The sequence below is a fragment of the Oncorhynchus kisutch genome, linkage group LG11, assembly GCF_002021735.2.
Source record: "Oncorhynchus kisutch isolate 150728-3 linkage group LG11, Okis_V2, whole genome shotgun sequence".
NCBI classification, from domain to species: domain Eukaryota; kingdom Metazoa; phylum Chordata; class Actinopteri; order Salmoniformes; family Salmonidae; genus Oncorhynchus; species Oncorhynchus kisutch.
In genome coordinates, this window is record NC_034184.2 from 65,293,534 (window position 1) to 65,312,439 (window position 18,906).

Below are 18,906 nucleotides of genomic sequence, written 5' to 3' on the forward strand. Positions count from 1 at the left end.
AATCATCAAGGAACCCACCAGGTACAACCCTAACTCTGTAAACAAGGGCACCCTCATAGACGTCATCCTGACCAACTGGCCCTCCAAATACACCTCCGCTGTCTTCAACCAGGATCTCAGCGATCACTGCCTCATTGCCTGTATCCGCTACGGAGCCGCAGTCAAACGACCACCCCTCATCACTGTCAAACGCTCCCTAAAACACTTCTGTGAGCAGGCCTTTCTAATCGACCTGGCCCGGGTATCCTGGAAGGACATTGACCTCATCCCGTCAGTTGAGGATGCCTGGTCATTCTTTAAAAGTAACTTCCTCACCATTTTAGATAAGCATGCTCCGTTCAAAAAATGCAGAACTAAGAACAGATACAGCCCTTGGTTCACCCCAGACCTGACTGCCCTCGACCAGCACAAAAACATCCTGTGGCAGACTGCAATAGCATCGAATAGTCCCCGTGATATGCAACTGTTCAGGGAAGTCCGGAACCAATACACGCAGTCAGTCAGGAAAGCTAAGGCCAGCTTCTTCAGGCAGAAGTTTGCATCCTGTAGCTCCAACTCCAAAAAGTTCTGGGACACTGTGAAGTCCATGGAGAACAAGAGCACCTCCTCCCAGCTGCCCACTGCACTGAGGCTAGGTAACACGGTCACCACTGATAAATCCATGATTATCGAAAACTTCAATAAGCATTTCTCAACGGCTGGCCATGCCTTCCGCCTGGCTACTTCAACCTCGGCCAACAGCTCCGCCCCCCCCGCAGCTCCTCGCCCAAGCCTCTCCAGGTTCTCCTTTACCCAAATCCAGATAGCAGATGTTCTGAAAGAGCTGCAAAACCTGGACCCGTACAAATCAGCTGGGCTTGACAATCTGGACCCTCTATTTCTGAAACTATCTGCCACCATTGTCGCAACCCCTATTACCAGCCTGTTCAACCTCTCTTTCATCTCGTCTGAGATCCCCAAGGATTGGAAAGCTGCCGCAGTCATCCCCCTCTTCAAAGGGGGAGACACCCTGGACCCAAACTGTTACAGACCTATATCCATCCTGCCCTGCCTATCTAAGGTCTTCGAAAGCCAAGTCAACAAACAGGTCACTGACCATCTCGAATCCCACCGTACCTTCTCCGCTGTGCAATCTGGTTTCCGAGCCGGTCATGGGTGCACCTCAGCCACACTCAAGGTACTAAACGATATCATAACCGCCATCGATAAAAGACAGTACTGTGCAGCCGTCTTCATCGACCTTGCCAAGGCTTTCGACTCTGTCAATCACCATATTCTTATCGGCAGACTCAGTAGCCTCGGTTTTTCGGATGACTGCCTTGCCTGGTTCACCAATTACTTTGCAGACAGAGTTCAGTGTGTCAAATCGGAGGGCATGCTGTCCGGTCCTCTGGCAGTCTCTATGGGGGTGCCACAGGGTTCAATTCTCGGGCCGACTCTTTTCTCTGTGTATATCAATGATGTTGCTCTTGCTGCGGGCGATTCCCTGATCCACCTCTACGCAGACGACACCATTCTATATACTTTCGGCCCGTCTTTGGACACTGTGCTATCTAACCTCCAAACAAGCTTCAATGCCATACAACACTCCTTCCGTGGCCTCCAACTGCTCTTAAACGCTAGTAAAACCAAATGCATGCTTTTCAACCGGTCGCTGCCTGCACCCGCATGCCCGACTAGCATCACCACCCTGGATGGTTCCGACCTAGAATATGTGGACATCTATAAGTACCTAGGTGTCTGGCTAGACTGCAAACTCTCCTTCCAGACTCATATCAAACATCTCCAATCGAAAATCAAATCAAGAGTCGGCTTTCTATTCCGCAACAAAGCCTCCTTCACTCACGCCGCCAAGCTTACCCTAGTAAAACTGACTATCCTACCGATCCTCGACTTCGGCGATGTCATCTACAAAATGGCTTCCAACACTCTACTCAGCAAACTGGATGCAGTCTATCACAGTGCCATCCGTTTTGTCACTAAAGCACCTTATACCACCCACCACTGCGACTTGTATGCTCTAGTCGGCTGGCCCTCGCTACATATTCGTCGCCAGACCCACTGGCTCCAGGTCATCTACAAGTCTATGCTAGGTAAAGCTCCGCCTTATCTCAGCTCACTGGTCACGATGGCAACACCCATCCGTAGCACGCGCTCCAGCAGGTGTATCTCACTGATCATCCCTAAAGCCAACACCTCATTTGGCCGCCTTTCGTTCCAGTACTCTGCTGCCTGTGACTGGAACGAATTGCAAAAATCGCTGAAGTTGGAGACTTTTATCTCCCTCACCAACTTCAAACATCAGCTATCTGAGCAGCTAACCGATCGCTGCAGCTGTACATAGTCTATTGGTAAATAGCCCACCCTTTTCACCTACCTCATCCCCATACTGTTTTTATTTATTTACTTTTCTGCTCTTCTGCACACCAATATCTCTACCTGTACATGACCATCTGATCATTTATCACTCCAGTGTTAATCTGCAAAATTGTAATTATTTGCCTACCTCCTCATGCCTTTTGCACACATTGTATATAGACCCCCCCTTTGTTTTCTACTGTGTTATTGACTTGTTAATTGTTTACTCCATGTGTAACTCTTTGTTGTATGCTCACACTGCTATGCTTTATCTTGGCCAGGTCGCAGTTGCAAATGAGAACTTGTTCTCAACTAGCCTACCTGGTTAAATAAAGGTTAAATAAAAAAATAAAAAAATCAACAACCAATTTGACAGCGTTTTAAGAATTTGGAAAAGAATATGGGCAAATGTTTCAGACTTACCCAGAAAGACCCACAGCTGTAACCACTGCCAAAGGTGATTCTAACATGTATTGACTCAGGGGGTTGAATACTTATCTAACCAAGATATGTTTGTTTTATTCTTCATACATTTTTTACAAACGTTAGAATTTGTCTTCCACTTTAACATTAGAGTATTTTGTGTAGATCATTGACCCAAAAAATATAATTCAATCCATTTTAGTCCCACTTTGTAACACACAAATTGGGGAAAAAACTAAAGGGGTGTGAATACTTTCTGAAGGCACTGTAGTTAAAGTAACCGTCCAGTGAAACTTTTTCCATATTCTGTTAAGTAATACCCAGACAATGTTGTCGTTCTGTATTCATATTTGTGGCCAAAGCATAAATTGGGAACAAAACAGCAAGTTGATGTATATTATCATGAGTCTTGCCCTGGAGGCAGAACTGAGTGGTTTTCGTTAGATGGGCCAGCTGCAAAGTCAAAATGGTCTATATCGTAAAAATGTATTAAAACAAACATTTAAGGTTAGGCATTAGGGTTAACAGTGTGGTTAAGGTTAGGGTTAAAGTTACAGGAAAAATCGGATTATATGACTTTGTGGCTATGCCAGCTAGTGACCACTGAAGAACTGTCTCCAGTACATGAGTCATCTCAATAAATACCAACCTGCAAGAAAAAAACCCGTCAAACCTACCGTTTAAAAAATGCTTGCTACTTCCTCATAGAGTATTATGTCATACTCCTGAGGAGGATGAGTTGACCAATCAGCGGTCTACATTCAGCATCACTCTGTCAAGGTAAATATAGTATTCTTTCCAACAAAGATATCTGCATACTGTGTATTTTAGGATGTTGTGGATCCCTAGAAATTAAGTTAAATATGACAGTTTTGAAAACATAGCTTGTTCAAAGAAAGTGGTCTCTTGGCACAACTTACCCTGGGTAGGGGGTAACCCAATGGGCAAAAACTATTTCAATCAACAATGTTTCCACGTCATCTAATTTTTTAAATCAATGTGATGACATTGAATCAACGTAGAAAACTGATTGGATTTGTAAAAAGTAATAAAGGGAATTCCGTATTTTTTTCACCCAACCTAAATCCAAAGACATGGTGTCATTTCTTTTCATTTCGCGTTTTCATTTCACGTAAGTTAAGTTGAGCCGCGGGACAGGGTAAGTTAAGTTGAGCAGCGGGACAGGGTAGGTTAAGTTGAGCCGCGGGACAGGGTAAGTTAGGTTGAGCTGAGGGACAGGGTAAGTTAAGTTGAGCTGAGGGACAGGGTAAGTTAAGTTGAGCTGAGGGACAGGGTAAGTTAAGTTGAGCTGAGGGACAGGGTAAGTTAAGTTGAGCTGAGGGACAGGGTAAGTTAAGTTGAGCTGAGGGACAGGGTAAGTTAAGTTGAGCTGAGGGACAGGGTAAGTTAAGTTGAGCTGAGGGACAGGGTAAGTTAAGTTGAGCTGAGGGACAGGGTAAGTTAAGTTGAGCTGAGGGACAGGGTAAGTTAAGTTGAGCTGAGGGACAGGGTAAGTTAAGTTGAGCTGAGGGACAGGGTAAGTTAAGTTGAGCTGAGGGACAGGGTAAGTTAAGTTGAGCTGAGGGACAGGGTAAGTTAAGTTGAGCCGCGGGACAGGGCAAGTTAAGTTGAGCCGCGGGACAGGGTAAGTTAAGTTGAGCCGCGGGACAGGGTAAGTTAAGCAGCCTACACATTTCTGTACTGAGGGAAATATTACCACTACCTTTTTAAAACCGTGTCCATCTTGATTTCCCACTCACAATTCAACACAATCACAATCACTGTTTGGTCTTTTAATCATTTTAACACACAACACCTAACAAACACTTCACAAAGGCCCTGTTGTTACCTCATTTCACAGCAAGAATGCCTTGCATTAAGCCTTGGAAGAAAACACTTCAATTTGCTCAACTTGCCATTGGCTCAAACATTGGCTCAACTTACCCCAAGGCAAACATTTTGACTATATTAGCCCACACAGCTACAAGGATGCACTTTCATGCTAGGTTTAGGACCTCATATTGAAGCTTATAGAGACCCCAACTTAAAATGATCTACTTTGGTTTAGATACAAGCATCATTAAACCTTGAACACGATAGATTAATTTGGTGAAAATCTGTTTTTTGGACCTAACTGTCTTACCACTTTTTCCATGTGGTTTCTTCCTTCACAGACTCCATGAAATGATGACCTCTTCCTAAATATTTGGTCAAATTATTCATTTTGTGTATAGTTTTCTAGAAACAGGGGTGGCTCAACTTACCCCTTTTGCTCAACTTGCTCCACTCTCCCCTACCATTTTTTGAAGGGAAAACTATTTCACTCATATTGTAAGTAATTATAGCTCACATTTCATTGAAATCTGGAAACATTGGACAGTTCATTTAAGGTGTTGAACTCTCCTCCCTCCGTGTCTCTTTCATACACCCCCATTGCTTTGTCCTCGTCCCTTACCCGTCAGTTAATGATGGACTATTGTTGCAGGCACGCAGCAGCACCCTAGAACACCTCCATTGTTTGGCTGCCCTTGGAAGTGTCCAAAATGGCACCCTATCCTCTGTACAGTGCACTACTTTTGCTCTATGGACCCTGGTCAAAAATAGTACACTATATAGGGAATAGGGTGCCATTTGGGACGCACAGTTGGCCAGCTAATGATGAGCTATTGTTGAACTATAACAATCCAGCACTCCAGAAGACCATGGTTTGGCTGGCCTTGTGGATCCCAGCGTGTAGACAGTATGTCATAGTAGACCTGCCTTTGTAGTCTCTCAGGAAAGGAGAGGGAAGGGAAGAGAGAGGGGAGAAGAGGAGATGGGAGTAGAGGATAGGAGAGGGGAGTAGAGGAGATGGGAGTAGAGGAGAGGGGAGGGGAGTAGAGGAGATGGGAGTAGAGGAAAGGAGGGGGGAGTAGAGGAGATGGGAGTAGAGGAAAGGGGAGAGAGAGGGGAGAAGAGGAGAGGGGAGTAGAGGAGATGGGAGTAGAGGAAAGGAGGGGGGAGTAGAGGAGATGGGAGTAGAGGAAAGGAGAGGAAAGGGGAGAGAGAGGGGAGAAGAGGAGAGGGGAGTAGAGGAAAGGAGAGGGGAGAAGAGGAGAGGAGAGGAAAGGGAAGAGAGAGGGGAGAAGAGGAGAGGGGAGTAGAGGAAAGGAGAGGAAAGGGAAGAGAGAGGGGAGAAGAGGAGAGGGGAGTAGAGGAAAGGAGAGGGGAGTAGAGGAGATGGGAGTAGAGGAAAGGAGGGGGGAGTAGAGGAGATGGGAGTAGAGGAAAGGAGGGGGAGTAGAGGAGATGGGAGTAGAGGAAAGGAGGGGGGAGTAGAGGAGATGGGAGTAGAGGAAAGGAGAGGGGAGAAGAGGAGAGGAGAGGAAAGGGAAGAGAGAGGGGAGAAGAGGAGAGGGGAGAAGAGGAAAGGAGAGGAAAGGGAAGAGAGAGGGGAGAAGAGGAGAGGGGAGAAGAGGAAAGGAGAGGGGAGTAGAGGAAATGGGAGTAGAGGAAAGGAGGGGGGAGTAGAGGAGATGGGAGTAGAGGAAAGGAAAGGGGAGAGAGAGGGGAGAAGAGGAGAGGAGAGGAAAGGGAAGAGAGAGGGGAGAAGAGGAGAGGGGAGAAGAGGAAAGGAGAGGAAAGGGAAGAGAGAGGGGAGAAGAGGAGATGGGAGTAGAGGAAAGGAGAGGGGAGAAGAGGAGAGGGGAGTAGAGGAAAGGAGAGGAAACGGAAGAGAGAGGGGAGTAGAGGAAAGGAGAGGGAAGGAAGAGGAGAGGGGAGTAGAGGAAAGGAGAGGAAACGGAAGAGAGGAGGGGAGAAGAGGAGATGGGAGTAGAGGAAAGGAGAGGAAACGGAAGAGAGAGGGGAGAAGAGGAGAGGGGAGTAGAGGAAAGGAGAGGGAAGGAAGAGAGAGGGGAGAAGAGGAGAGGGGAGTAGAGGAAAGGAGAGGGAAGGAAGAGAGAGGGGAGAAGAGGAGTGGGGAGTAGAGGAAAGGAGGGGGGAGTAGAGGAGATGGGAGTAGAGGAAAGGAGAAGAAAGGGGAGAGAGAGGGGAGAAGAGGAGAGGGGAGTAGAGGAAAGGAGAGGGGAGAAGAGGAGAGGGGAGTAGAGGAAAGGAGGGGGGAGTAGAGGAGATGGGAGTAGAGGAAAGGAGGGGGGAGAAGAGGAGATGGGAGTAGAGGAAAGGAGAGGGAAGGGGAGAGAGAGGGGAGAAGAGGAGAGGGGAGTAGAGGAAAGGAGAGGAAACGGAAGAGAGAGGGGAGAAGAGGAGAGGGGAGTAGAGGAAAGGAGAGGAAACGGAAGAGAGAGGGGGGAAGAGGAGAGGGGAGTAGAGGAAAGGAGAGGAAACAGAAGAGAGAGGGGGGAAGAGGAGAGTAGAGGAAAGGAGAGGGAAGGGAAGGGAAGAGAGAGGAGAGAAGAGGAGAGGGGAGAAGAGGAAAGGAAAGGAGAGGGGAGAAGAGGAGAGGGGAGAAGAGGAAAGGAAAGGAGAGGGGAGAAGAGGAGAGGAAACAGAAGAGAGAGAAAAGGAGAAGAAAGGAGAAAGGAGAGGCTTGAATCAGGAGTGTAATTGTGTTATTGTCAATATCCTGTTTGCTGTTGGCTGCTCTGAATCAGTCGTGTCATTGGGTCTGTGTGCCTGGGAGCTGAACAGACCACATTCTACGTTAGTCCGTGTCACAATTGGCACCCTATCCCCTACATATTACTACTACAATTGGGCTCAGGTGAAGCGTAGTGCACTATATAGGCAATCAATTGGGTGTCATTTGGGATGCAGGCTAGGTGAGTCCATAGCCATTGCCAAGACAACAGGAATGTATTATCTGAAGCGTTAGACCACATATTATTAATATCCTCCTGTAGCTGTGGGGTTAGGGTTGGGTTAGAGGGAGGATGATGGAGTGTGTGTATGTGTCTGTCGGCTTAGGGTTGTGATAGGTTAGCTGAAGGATGATGGAGTGGGTGTCCACGGATGCAATGGATAAAATCGTTTTTTATTGCAAATTAATTCTGGGTATCTGTTTTGTATTCACATGATCTTTTTTTGTATTGATGTACACGGAGTATACAAAACATAAAGAACACCTGCTCTTTCCCAGTGTGGATGATGGGGCGGCAGGGTAGCCTAGTGGTTAGAGCGTTGGACTAGTAACCGAAAGGTTGCGAGTTCAAATCCCCGAGCTGACAAGGTACAAATCTGTCGTTCTGCCCCTGAACAGGCAGTTAACCCACTGTTCCTAGGCCGTCATTGAAAATAAGAATTTGTTCTTATTTTACTAGGCAAGTCAGTTAAAGGTCAAATAAAAGGGGGTTAAATAAAGAGACAACTGAGACATGGATTGTGGTGGATGTTAGCTAAGGTTTTATTAAATACATACACTTCAGAATTAATGTTATTAATATTGACAGTATGTGTTTTGCAACCAACTACATTACAATAGCATTTATATGGCTGCTTGCTCTTAACCTACGCAGGAAACACTCAATGTGCCATAGTGATAAATATTAGCTTCAACAGTGTTACTTCTGATAAATCTCCTTGCTGTGTGGGATTAACCTTGCTGTGTGGGATTACTGCATGGCAAGTTTGACTGAACGTTGGCCCATGAAGAGTGAAAACTGAAAACTCGAAGGAAGGAAAAAAAACTCACGCTCACGAAAGTTCAAAGAGTCAGCCTTTCTTTTCTAATACGGAGTGCGGTGCGGGAGAGCAAGCGAGCGGCTTGGGTTCTAGCTCTGCTCTGCATGCAGTCACAAGCAATCAATTGCCGACAAACAGACTGTTTCTCTTAAAGTTGAATTAGTAGACTATATTTAGTAGAAACCACAGCAGTGCGATCTCTCCTCACTCCCAGCTCTCCAGGCTCTTTGTTTCTCGGGTCCATTGGAGGTGAGTAATTTGCTATTGTTTGTTCTAACAAATGAAAACCCCAAGCAGCCGGGGGTTTGGGCTAAATTTAAATAAGGCATTAGTTATGACTCCTGGCTGATGGTGGCTTTGCATGTAAGGGTGTGTGTGTGTGTGTGTGTGTGTGTGTGTGCAAGTGAGCGCGAGTGTGCGCGCCGGGTCTGATCTGGTGGGACTGGAGTGTCCTAGGATGGGTCCACAGTGTCTCCTGACCCCTCCTGTCTCAGCCTCCAGTATTTATGCTGCAGTAGTTTATGTGTCGGGGGGCTAGGGTTAGTTTGTTATATCTGGAGTACTTCTCCTGTCCTATTCGGTGTCCTGTGTGAATCTAAGTGTGCGTTCTCTAATTCTCTCCTTCTCTCTCTCGGAGGACCTGAGCCCTAGGACCATGCCCCAGGATTACCTGACATGATGACTCCTTGCTGTCCCCAGTCCACCTGGCCGTGCTGCTGCTCCAGTTTCAACTGTTCTGCCTTCTTATTATTCGAACATGCTGATCATTTATGAACATTTGAACATCTTGGCCATGTTCTGTTATAATCTCCACCCGGCACAGCCAGAAGAGGACTGGCCACCCCACATAGCCTGGTTCCTCTCTAGGTTTCTTCCTAGGTTTTGGCCTTTCTAGGGAGTTTTTCCTAGCCACCGTGCTTCTACACCTGCATTGCTTGCTGTTTGGGGTTTTAGGCTGGGTTTCTGTACAGCACTTTGAGATATCAGCTGATGTACGAAGGGCTATATAAATACATTTGATTTGATTTGACTGGTGTGTTTTGGTAAGAGAGAGAGAAAGAAAGGGATGGAAAAGGCAAAGAGGATGAGGTGGATGCAGCAGGCCATGACTGGGCCTAGACACGCATGTTTGTTTGTTTGGCCAATGGCAGGTGAGCCAGGTATCATGTTAACAGCAACTACGGAGGTGGCACAGAAGTGTCGGCTGTAGGCCCTACCGGGGCTCTTTCACAATTCACCTTTCTTCGGTTACTCGCCTTCTTCTCAAAACACATTGGAGAAGAAGGTCTGAGGGGAAGGACCTCCTCCATTACAGTTGAGAAGGCGTTGAGGAAATAGGATGCAAGAAATCACGGAAAGATGAATTGAGATAGAGCCCTAGTCTTGAGGGTACAATGGGGGGAAAGGCAGTGGTGGTCACAGACCAGATTAGTTTAAGGTATTGGTCCTGGGCGGTTCGATTTCGGGGCCTGAGGGAGGCAATAACTTCTGGTTTCTGTTTCTGTCTGCTAGGTAATTGCACTCACCTGGTGTCCCCAGTCTGAATCAGTCAATGTGCATAAGCAGAGCATGAAAACCAGAAGTGTTTTGGCCCTCCAGGACCAGAATGAAACAGTCCCAGCCTAGAGGAACCAGGGAGACTGGACACAAGGCAATGCAGGAGCTCCCACAGTTCTTCAGGATAGCTGTTTTCTAAACTCACTTTTTGTATTGAGACAATCATTGTGAACGTGGAGCACCAAGACCACATGAAAGGAAACCACTAATATGGAAAGTCTGGAAATACTAGAGACTTTTGTAGGGGAATATAACAGCTATTGGGTTACCTAGGTTACGTCCCCAATGGCAACCTATTCCCTTTGCAGTGCACTACTTTTTGACCAGGGCCCAATGGGCTCTGGTCAAAAGTTGTGCACTATATATGGATTAGGGTGCCATTTATGACACCTCCCTGGAGTATAAAACATTGAGATTGGGTCTGCCAATAATCAGGTGTATAATATATTACCATAGAGGTGTGGGAGCATGCTGGCTCCATTGATAAAGTGGAGAGGTGGCCAGTGCCAAATACTAAAGACCCAGGAAGAGACGAGAGAGGTCACACACACACACACGCGCGCGCACACACACACACACACACACACACACACACACTTAGGAATAGAGGCCCTGCAATATATCAGCTGAACTACATCCAAATGGCCCTGGAAACATAAACCATCACATTCCTGCCCTGAAACATACACATAGCATTGCATCATGCTAATTATCTTGTTCTTGTTGCTTGTAAAATGTAAACATTTAGAAAAATCTTGACGACGGTAACACCCAGTCGAAGGGCTAGGTTTGATTAAACATAGTGCTTGACACTTATGAAGGAAATTGAGCAGAAATTCTTGGGAAATTACTCCGGCTGTTGCTTTAGGAACATAACCTTTATGAGTCAATTATCACCTAGAGAAGCTGGCACAGCTAGATGGTAGACCTAATGCTGTTGCAGCAGCATTAATGTTAATCATCAACAGCGTTCTGCTTTCTGCCGTTCTGCCCTTGAGCAAGGCAGTTAACCCCCAACAACAACTGCTCCCCGGGCGCCGATGTCATGGACCCCCCCCCCCCCCCCCCGCACCTCTCTGATTCAGAGGTGTTGGGTTAAATGTGGAAGACACATTTCAGTTGTGTACACATACGTGTGGTGTGTGTTCAGCTATCCAAGTCTGCTTTGCTTTATGGCTCAATGCTGGACTGTATGAAATACAAGATATCTTTTACCTGGGGACAAACAGGAAGCCACTATAAAATGCCGTATTAACTGAAATCAAACTTCTATACAGAACATCCCTTGTCTGTGTCCCATGATTGCCTCCCAAATGGCACCAAATTCCCTTCATACTAGTGCATTACTTTTCACCAGACCTCTATGGGCCATGGTTAAAAGGAGTGCCCAACATAGGGAGTAGGGTCCCATTTGGGACGCACGCAGTGAACCATAGGAAAGGCAGTGAGTGGAGATAGATACAGTAGATAGACAGACAGAGAGCTCGGCCATTGTATGACAGTAACCATTGTTTGTCCCAAGAAGTGACTCAACAGAACTCATTCAAGTATTACATGTTGTTTCCCATAGCTTGTTAGCTCCTCAGGGCACCAGAGCCCTGCAGGCCCAGTTAAACAAATACACTATTAGGAAGACAAATTACATTAGCCTTTCAAAAAGGGCCCAAAATAAGCCATTAAAGAGGAAAACAACCACATTTGGGTTGAGTTCCAAATGGCACCCAATTCCGTATGCAGTGCACTACTTTCGACCAGGGCCCATAGGGCTCTGGTCAAAAGTAGTGCACTATGTAGGGAATAGGGTGCCATTTGGGTTGAATAGTAGGCTTTAAAAACAGCAGTAGGTGGCGGGAGAGAGACATTCACACTTGGTGTTTCCATATGGGAAACATTAGAATATTAAAAGCTTGCTCTGAACACTGCCAACCGCTCGAACCTATGGAGACCGTGTGAGGAGAGCAATGGAGAGTACATGTGCTGTACTGTACAGTGGTGAAGACAGACAAAATCCTGAGTTACTTGTGTGTCAGTGCTGTGACCCATGGACTGCAGAGTGTAGGGAGCTGGATCGCCGAGGATGCAGTTGGTTCCCTGTAATGCAATCCGACACAATTGGGGGTCGCTGGTAGCCTCGAGGTTAGAGTGTTGGGCCAGTAACTGAAAGGACACTGGTTTGAATCCGTGAGCCGACAATGAAATAAATCTGTTACTGTCCTCTTAAGCAAGGCACTTCGCCCCAATTACTCCAGGGTTGCTGGATAATCGTGACCCCACTCCCTGTGGCTTTCTCAGGAGGAGTTGGAATATACCAGAAACACATTTCCATGACACACTTGTACAAGACACACCCACAAGTGTGTATCCGGACAAATATAAGCACCCCCATCCCCTGAGTTATTATCATTATTAATTGAGTTGAACAATGAAGATATCAGATATTCTTTCTAGCAGCATTGAGAGAATGCTATTTTGCCATTTACCCCATCAACGTCGACCCGGTTACCGCTTTGATTGAATATTGTCTCACACCAGTCCTGCTGCCAGTTAGTCTGGAGCCTCCGCCCATCTGGTGCGCACACACACACACACACACACACACACACAACGAGGTGCAGCTCCAAATCCCTTTTATTTCTACCAAAAAAAGCTGTTAAAGGCTTTTCCAACACTTGGTGTGGATAATTAAGCATCAAGGTATCGGCGTCTGCATACACAGACTGCTTTATTAACAGCATGTGAGTGTCTGTGGCACCGCCACACTCAATCTGTCATGTGTTAGTTAGTTAGCTGTCAGATGGCTACATCAATGCAGCACCAGGTCTGCATCCCAAATAGCACCCTATTCCCTTTATAGTGTAGTACTTTTGACTAGGGCCCATGGAGGTGGGGGGGGTATATAGTGCATAGAGTGCTTTTTGGGGCTCCAAATCCCTCTATGAACTCCCTTAGCAGGTGGAGTTATCACGAAAGCCAGCCAATGAACAATAATGAATTGAATGTGTCATTTCGTCTACCCTTTTGCCTGTAGCTACATCTGTAGAGCACCTTATAAACCTCCATGATCTCCACAGTTGTCACGCAAACCAGTACGCAGAACAATAGTGAATGTCTCTTTACTAGCCCTTTATGTGGGGCAAGAGTATCATGATTCTAAATAGCCCCATCTCTGGTCGGTAGTTACAGATACATAGAAACGGATTAAAACCGAAACTCATCCTTTTAACAGACAAATGGCAGAAAAAGCCCTGAAACTATCGTAAAGTGACATTTAGGGAAACTATTGTAAAGTGATATGAAGGGAAAGTCTAATTAGATGTATCACTTGTTCCGCTGTATCAGTTATATTGTCCATTGTGTAAACTGCCGTGGCCTGTAAAGATGGATGGTTAAAGCCTGGCCTTCGCCTAATAGCAGGGTTATTGAGACGGGTCTAGCGCTCAGTCTTACAAAACAGGTTGAGGGGGGGTGATAATTGATGAGGTAAGGTGAGCTGGATTGTTTGGTGACAGATGGTGGGAAGAAGAGGGGGAGGGACAGAACGATGGAAAACACTTACTGGGAAAGAGACCTGAGACACATTCTCGCATTCCTGGTCTCGTACTGGCGCTGTGTCCACCCCGGGAAAACAACCTACTCCAGACAACCCACAAACACACAGAAAGAAAGAGTAAGAGTAATGCCATATTTGACGTATCGAGAGCTGACAAGAGGATATACTGGGTAGGTCCTATTAGCGGCATCCTAATAGTGCACTGTGCGTGATTTGGGATGCATACATTGTGTACTATTAACTTACAGGAGATATCAGGCACAGGTTGTAAGTGATGGGGGGGTCCACGAGGCCCATTTCCATCAGGCATGTTGACAGCAGCATGCTCTGGGAGCAGGGGATGAGACGATCCATGTTGAGGTGATCCATGCTGGGAGGGTCCATGGTGCTGGTCCTCTTCTGGTCTACTGGCATCTGACAGACTGTCCCCCTGCAGCCTGTAGAGACAAAACCGAACTTAGATAACGCACTCGACGACTACAGGCTGAACCACATGTCAAAACAACTCACACAAATCATCACACTTCACACATTGTGTGCACACACTGTGCACACTTTACGCTAAACATCCACTAGCTTTCAGACGAGCAGCATTCACCCGAAGTCGGTTTGGAGCCTTCGAAGGCACAACACCGATGACACATTCTTCAATTACAGTGGGTCAAACGCTGAACACTTAACACACGACACAAGGCATGTACTTCCCTAGCTCTATAGCTAGTGTTAACACAGCACACAAACAATTCACGTCACAACCACTAAACACACACACACACCAACCAACCAAAACGCTCCATAGACTTCCAATTTCCACTGGGAACAGCACAGTATGCACACTACAGTAGTCCAGTACTGTATCTGTTCCTCTACACACTAAACATCTGTATTCATCAGCATATCAAACTACAAGTGCACATCTAGGATCAGGTGGCCCCCCTCTGTCCATGTAATATTTTTCACTCTGATCTAAATGACTAAACTGATCCTAGATCAGTATTCTACTCTGATATGCTTAATAAATCAGGCGCCTCTTCTATGAGAGGACAGTGGGAATCTATCAGTGAGAGGTGATGAGACAGAGCGGAACAGATAGGCTTCACTTGTCTAATCTACATCAGGGGAATTCATCGGGATGTGGACATGCATCAGGGAAGGTACCTCCAGACACACTAACATAGCAGACCAGTTTAGGAATTCATATCCATCCACTCATCACAACTACAGTGAGATAGAATCTGTAGAGGCAGAACTATGCCCAAGCCAAACATGTATAGCTGAAGTATAAGATGGTGCAGCCTAGAGTTCATTTTGCTCAGTTTTGGAGCCAAACACAGTTTGCAAAATGTTTGTTAACAGGGGCATAACTTTTACCGGGGATGGGCATGCCCCCCCCCCCCCCCGCCCCCCGCGCATTTTGTCCCCTCCACTTTTATCCTGGGAATGTGATACAAAACAAGGCAACGGTGTGATTTAGGACCATGCAGACGTCTCTGAGAGGTGGGGTAGGCTGTTTGGAGTGTTTAGCCGGTTGGATAAAAAATATATAGATATTATGTCCCCCCCCCCCCCCACACTTCTAAAACCAAAGTTGCGCCCCTGTTTGTTAATGTTTGTGTCAGTTGTTCACGTCGACAAGCCCATTCCTGTTGCTAGAAGCTTTCAAACATGCATTGGGTTTGTTATATAAATGATAACACACTAGTAGAAATGTTAAATATTGTCTATTTAGAATTCAAGTTCCATTTTATCACTGACCTTCAATATTCACCACTGCGGATTGTTGTGGAAACTAGTTAGCCAGTAGCTGTGAGGACTGAGCATGCTCAGAAATTACTATGCAGTATGTTGAGGTGTGTTTTCCTAATCTTTATCAGTTCAATGTTGGCAATATTTATCTAAATATTATTAGCCATTGATATTTAAACCAGTTAAAAGTATTGATTATTGACTGAGATATTCATGTTAATTGATGACATTTTGGATTACCCGTATCACAGTTTTAGGGCTGGGTTTTGAATCTGTTCACTCTGCCTAGTTTGAAGGCACTCTGCCTAGTTTGAAGGCATTCTGCCTAGTTTGAAGGCACTCTGCCTAGTTTGAAGGCACTCTGCCTAGTTTGAAGGCACTCTGCCTAGTTTTAAGGCACTCTGCCTAGTTTTAAGGCACTCTGCCTAGTTTTAAGGCACTCTGCCTAGTTTTAAGGCACTCTGCCTAGTTTTAAGGCACTCTGCCTTAGAAGCCAGCAGCTTCAGTGAACTGGCCCTTTGTTATTTTGGTCAACGTCTGATGATGTACCTGCAAATAAATACCATCCTTTTAAACCCAAATTCCGTCTGTCTACTGGTGCTTCACACCCCTGACAAGACTGTCAGGTCCACTATCATATCCCATCTGTTCGTAATCATAACTGTTCATTGTCATGTCCAGCTTTGAGCCCATATATGCCTACCAGTACAAATCCTATCTTTGGCATATCTATAGGCCTACCAGTACCAGCCCTATCTGCTTGGAGTGGGATGAGAGCCTTGTCCAAAAGTTGTGGCTTCTGCCTTTCTCCTCACGTCAAAGATGTAACACTCTCAGAGATTGGACAAAGAGCAGCACACTGTGTCTGAAAGACAAACAGTTTTCTAACAGGAACGCAAGCTGAACACTCTGGCCTTCGCTTTGTGGTTGGACGTAGCGGTTCGGATAAAATAATGTTAGATGACATTTCTGTATCCCAAATGGCACCCTATTCCCCATTAAGGCTCTGGTTAGAGGTAGTGCACTATGTAGGGCATAGGGTGCCATTTGGAACACACCACTTTTGATTCCCTCAGTGTTTCCTTCTTCTCCTATAAACAGTTTCATATCATCTGTACTCATGGTATTTATGTTTGAACAGTATATATTTAGTTGACTGATACTATATATCATTTAATTGCACACTGCTTTAGTTACACATTCTTTTAGTTGCATGCTATTTTCCATGTAATCAGAGGAAGCCATTAACTGGAGACAAAATACATGTATTTTATTTAACCTTTATTTAACTAGGCAAGTCAGCTAAGAACAAATTCTTATATACAATGAAGGCCTACCAAAAGGCAAAAGGCCTCCTTGCGGGGACGGGGGCTGAGATTAAAAATAAAAATATAGGACAAAACACACATCACAACAAGAGAGACACCACAACACTACATAAAGAGACACCTAAGACAACAACATAGCAGCAACACATGAAAACGCAGCATGGTAACAACACAGCATGACAACAACTTATGGTGTGGCATTCCTCCACAGCCACCACCACTTTGTACCTAAGGGATTATTGTAAGAATGGAAGATAACTTTTGAAATGAACAAATCTCTCTCATCTGACCCTCTCTCATCTGACCCTCTCTCATCTGACCCTCTCTCCTCTGTCTGTCTCTCTCTCTCTCTCCTCTGTCTGTCTCTCTCTCTCTCCTCTGTCTGTCTCTCTCTCTCTCCTCTGTCTGTCTGTCTCTCTCTCCTCTGTCTTCTCTCTCTTCCTTCTCCTCTGTCTCTCTCTCTCCTCTGTCTGTCTCTCGCTCTCCTCTGTCTTCCTCTCTCTGTTTGTCTCTCTCTCCCTCTGTCTGTCCTCTCTCTCCTCTGTCTGTCTCTCTCTCCTCTGTCTGTCTCTCTCTCCTCTGTCTGTCCTCTCTCTCCTCTGTCTGCTCTCTCTCTCCTCTGTTTGTCTCTCTCTCCTCTGTTTGTCTCTCTCTCCTCTGTTTGTCTCTCTCTCTCTCCTCTGTCTGTCTCTCTCTCTCTCCTCTGTCTGTCTCTCTCTCTCTCCTCGGTCTGTCTCTCTCTCTCTCCTCTGTCTGTCTCTCTCTCTCTCCTCTGTCTGTCTCTCTCTCTCTCCTCTGTCTGTCTCTCTCTCTCTGTCTGTCTCTCTCATCCTCTGTCTGTCTCTCTCTCCTCTGTCTGTCTCTCTCTCTCTCCTCTGTCTCTCTTCTCCTCTCTCTCTGTCTGTCTCTCTCTCTCCTCTCTCTGCTCTCTCTCTCTCTCCTCTGTCTGTCTCTCTCTCTCTCCTCTGTCTGTCTCTCCTCGTCTCCTCTGTCTGTCTCTCTCTCTCTCCTCTGTCTGTCTCTCTCTCCTCTGTCTGTCTCTCTCTCCTCTGTCTGTCTCTCTCTCTTCTCTCCTCTGTCTGTCTCTCTCTCCTCTGTTTGTCTCTCTCCTCCTCTGTCTGTCTCTCTCTCCTCTGTCTGTCTCTCTCTCCTCTGTCTGTCTCTCTCTCCTCTGTCTGTCTCTCTCTCCTCTGTCTGTCTCTCTCTCCTCTGTCTGTCTCTCTCTCCTCTGTCTGTCTCTCTCTCCTCTGTTTCTCTCTCTCTCCTCTGTCTGTCTCTCTCTCTCTCCTCTGTCTGTCTCTCTCTCTCTCCTCTGTCTGTCTCTCTCTCTCTCTCTCCTCTGTCTGTCTCTCTCTCCTCTGTCTGTCTCTCTCTCCTCTGTCTGTCTCTCTCCTCTGTCTGTCTCTCTCTCCTCTGTCTGTCTCTCTCTGTCTCTCTCTCCTCTGTTTCTCTCTCTCTCCTCTGTCTGTCTCTCTCTCTCTCCTCTGTCTGTCTGTCTGTCTCTCTCTCCTCTGTCTGTCTCTCTCTCCTCTGTCTGTCCTCTCTCTCCTCTGTCTGTCTCTCTCTCCTCTGTCTGTCTCTCTCTCCTCTGTCTGTCTCTCTCTCCTCTGTCTGTCTCTCTCTCCTCTGTCTGTCTCTCTCTCCTCTGTCCTGTCTCCTCTCTCCTCTGTCTGTCTCTCTCTCCTCTGTCTGTCTCTCTCTCTCTCCTCTGTCTGTCTCTCTCTCTCTCCTCTGTCTGTCTCTCTCTCTCTCCTCTGTCTGTCTCTCTCTCTCTCCTCTGTCTGTCTCTCTCTCTCTCCTCTGTCCTGTCTCTCTCTCTCTCCTCTGTCTGGTCTCTCTCTCTCTCCTCTGTCTGTCTCTCTCTCTCTCCTCTGTCTGTCTCTCTCTCTCTCCTCTGTCTGTCTCTCTCTCCTCTGTCTGTCTCTCTCTCTCTGTCTCTGTCTGTCTCTCTCCTCTGTCTGTCTCTCTCTCCTCTGTCTGTCCTCTCTCTCCTCTGTCTGTCTCTCTCTCCTCTGTCTGTCTCTCTCTCCTCTGTCTGTCTCTCTCTCCTCTGTCTGTCTCTCTCCTCCTCTGTTGTCTCTCTTCCTCTGTTGTCTCTTCTCCTCTGTCTGTCTCTCTCCTCTGTTCTCTCTCTCTCCTCTGTCTGTCTCTCTCTCTCTCCTCTGTCTGTCCCTCTCTCTCTCCTCTGTCTGTCTCTCTCTCTCTCCTCTGTCTGTCTTCTCTCTCTCCTCTGTCTGTCTCTCTCTCTCTCCTCTGTCTGTCTCTCTCTCTCTCCTCTGTCTGTCTCTCTCTCTCTCCTCTGTCTGTCTCTCTCCTCTGTCT

General features: G+C 46.5%; 1 protein-coding gene across 6 annotated transcripts in view; it reads right to left on the minus strand.

Moving 5' to 3' along the window:
* Nucleotides 1–18,906, minus strand: part of lg11h8orf34 (linkage group 11 C8orf34 homolog) — a 153,779-nt gene that overhangs the window by 34,541 nt on the left and 100,332 nt on the right. For all 6 annotated transcript variants that reach the window (XM_031836113.1, XM_031836112.1, XM_031836114.1 and 3 more), the window contains exons 9-10: nt 13,757–13,947; nt 13,517–13,590 (exon numbers count right to left, since the gene is read on the minus strand). In XM_031836113.1, coding sequence (XP_031691973.1) covers nt 13,517–13,590; nt 13,757–13,947 — 265 coding nt within the window. The remainder of the gene's footprint in view (nt 1–13,516; nt 13,591–13,756; nt 13,948–18,906) is intronic.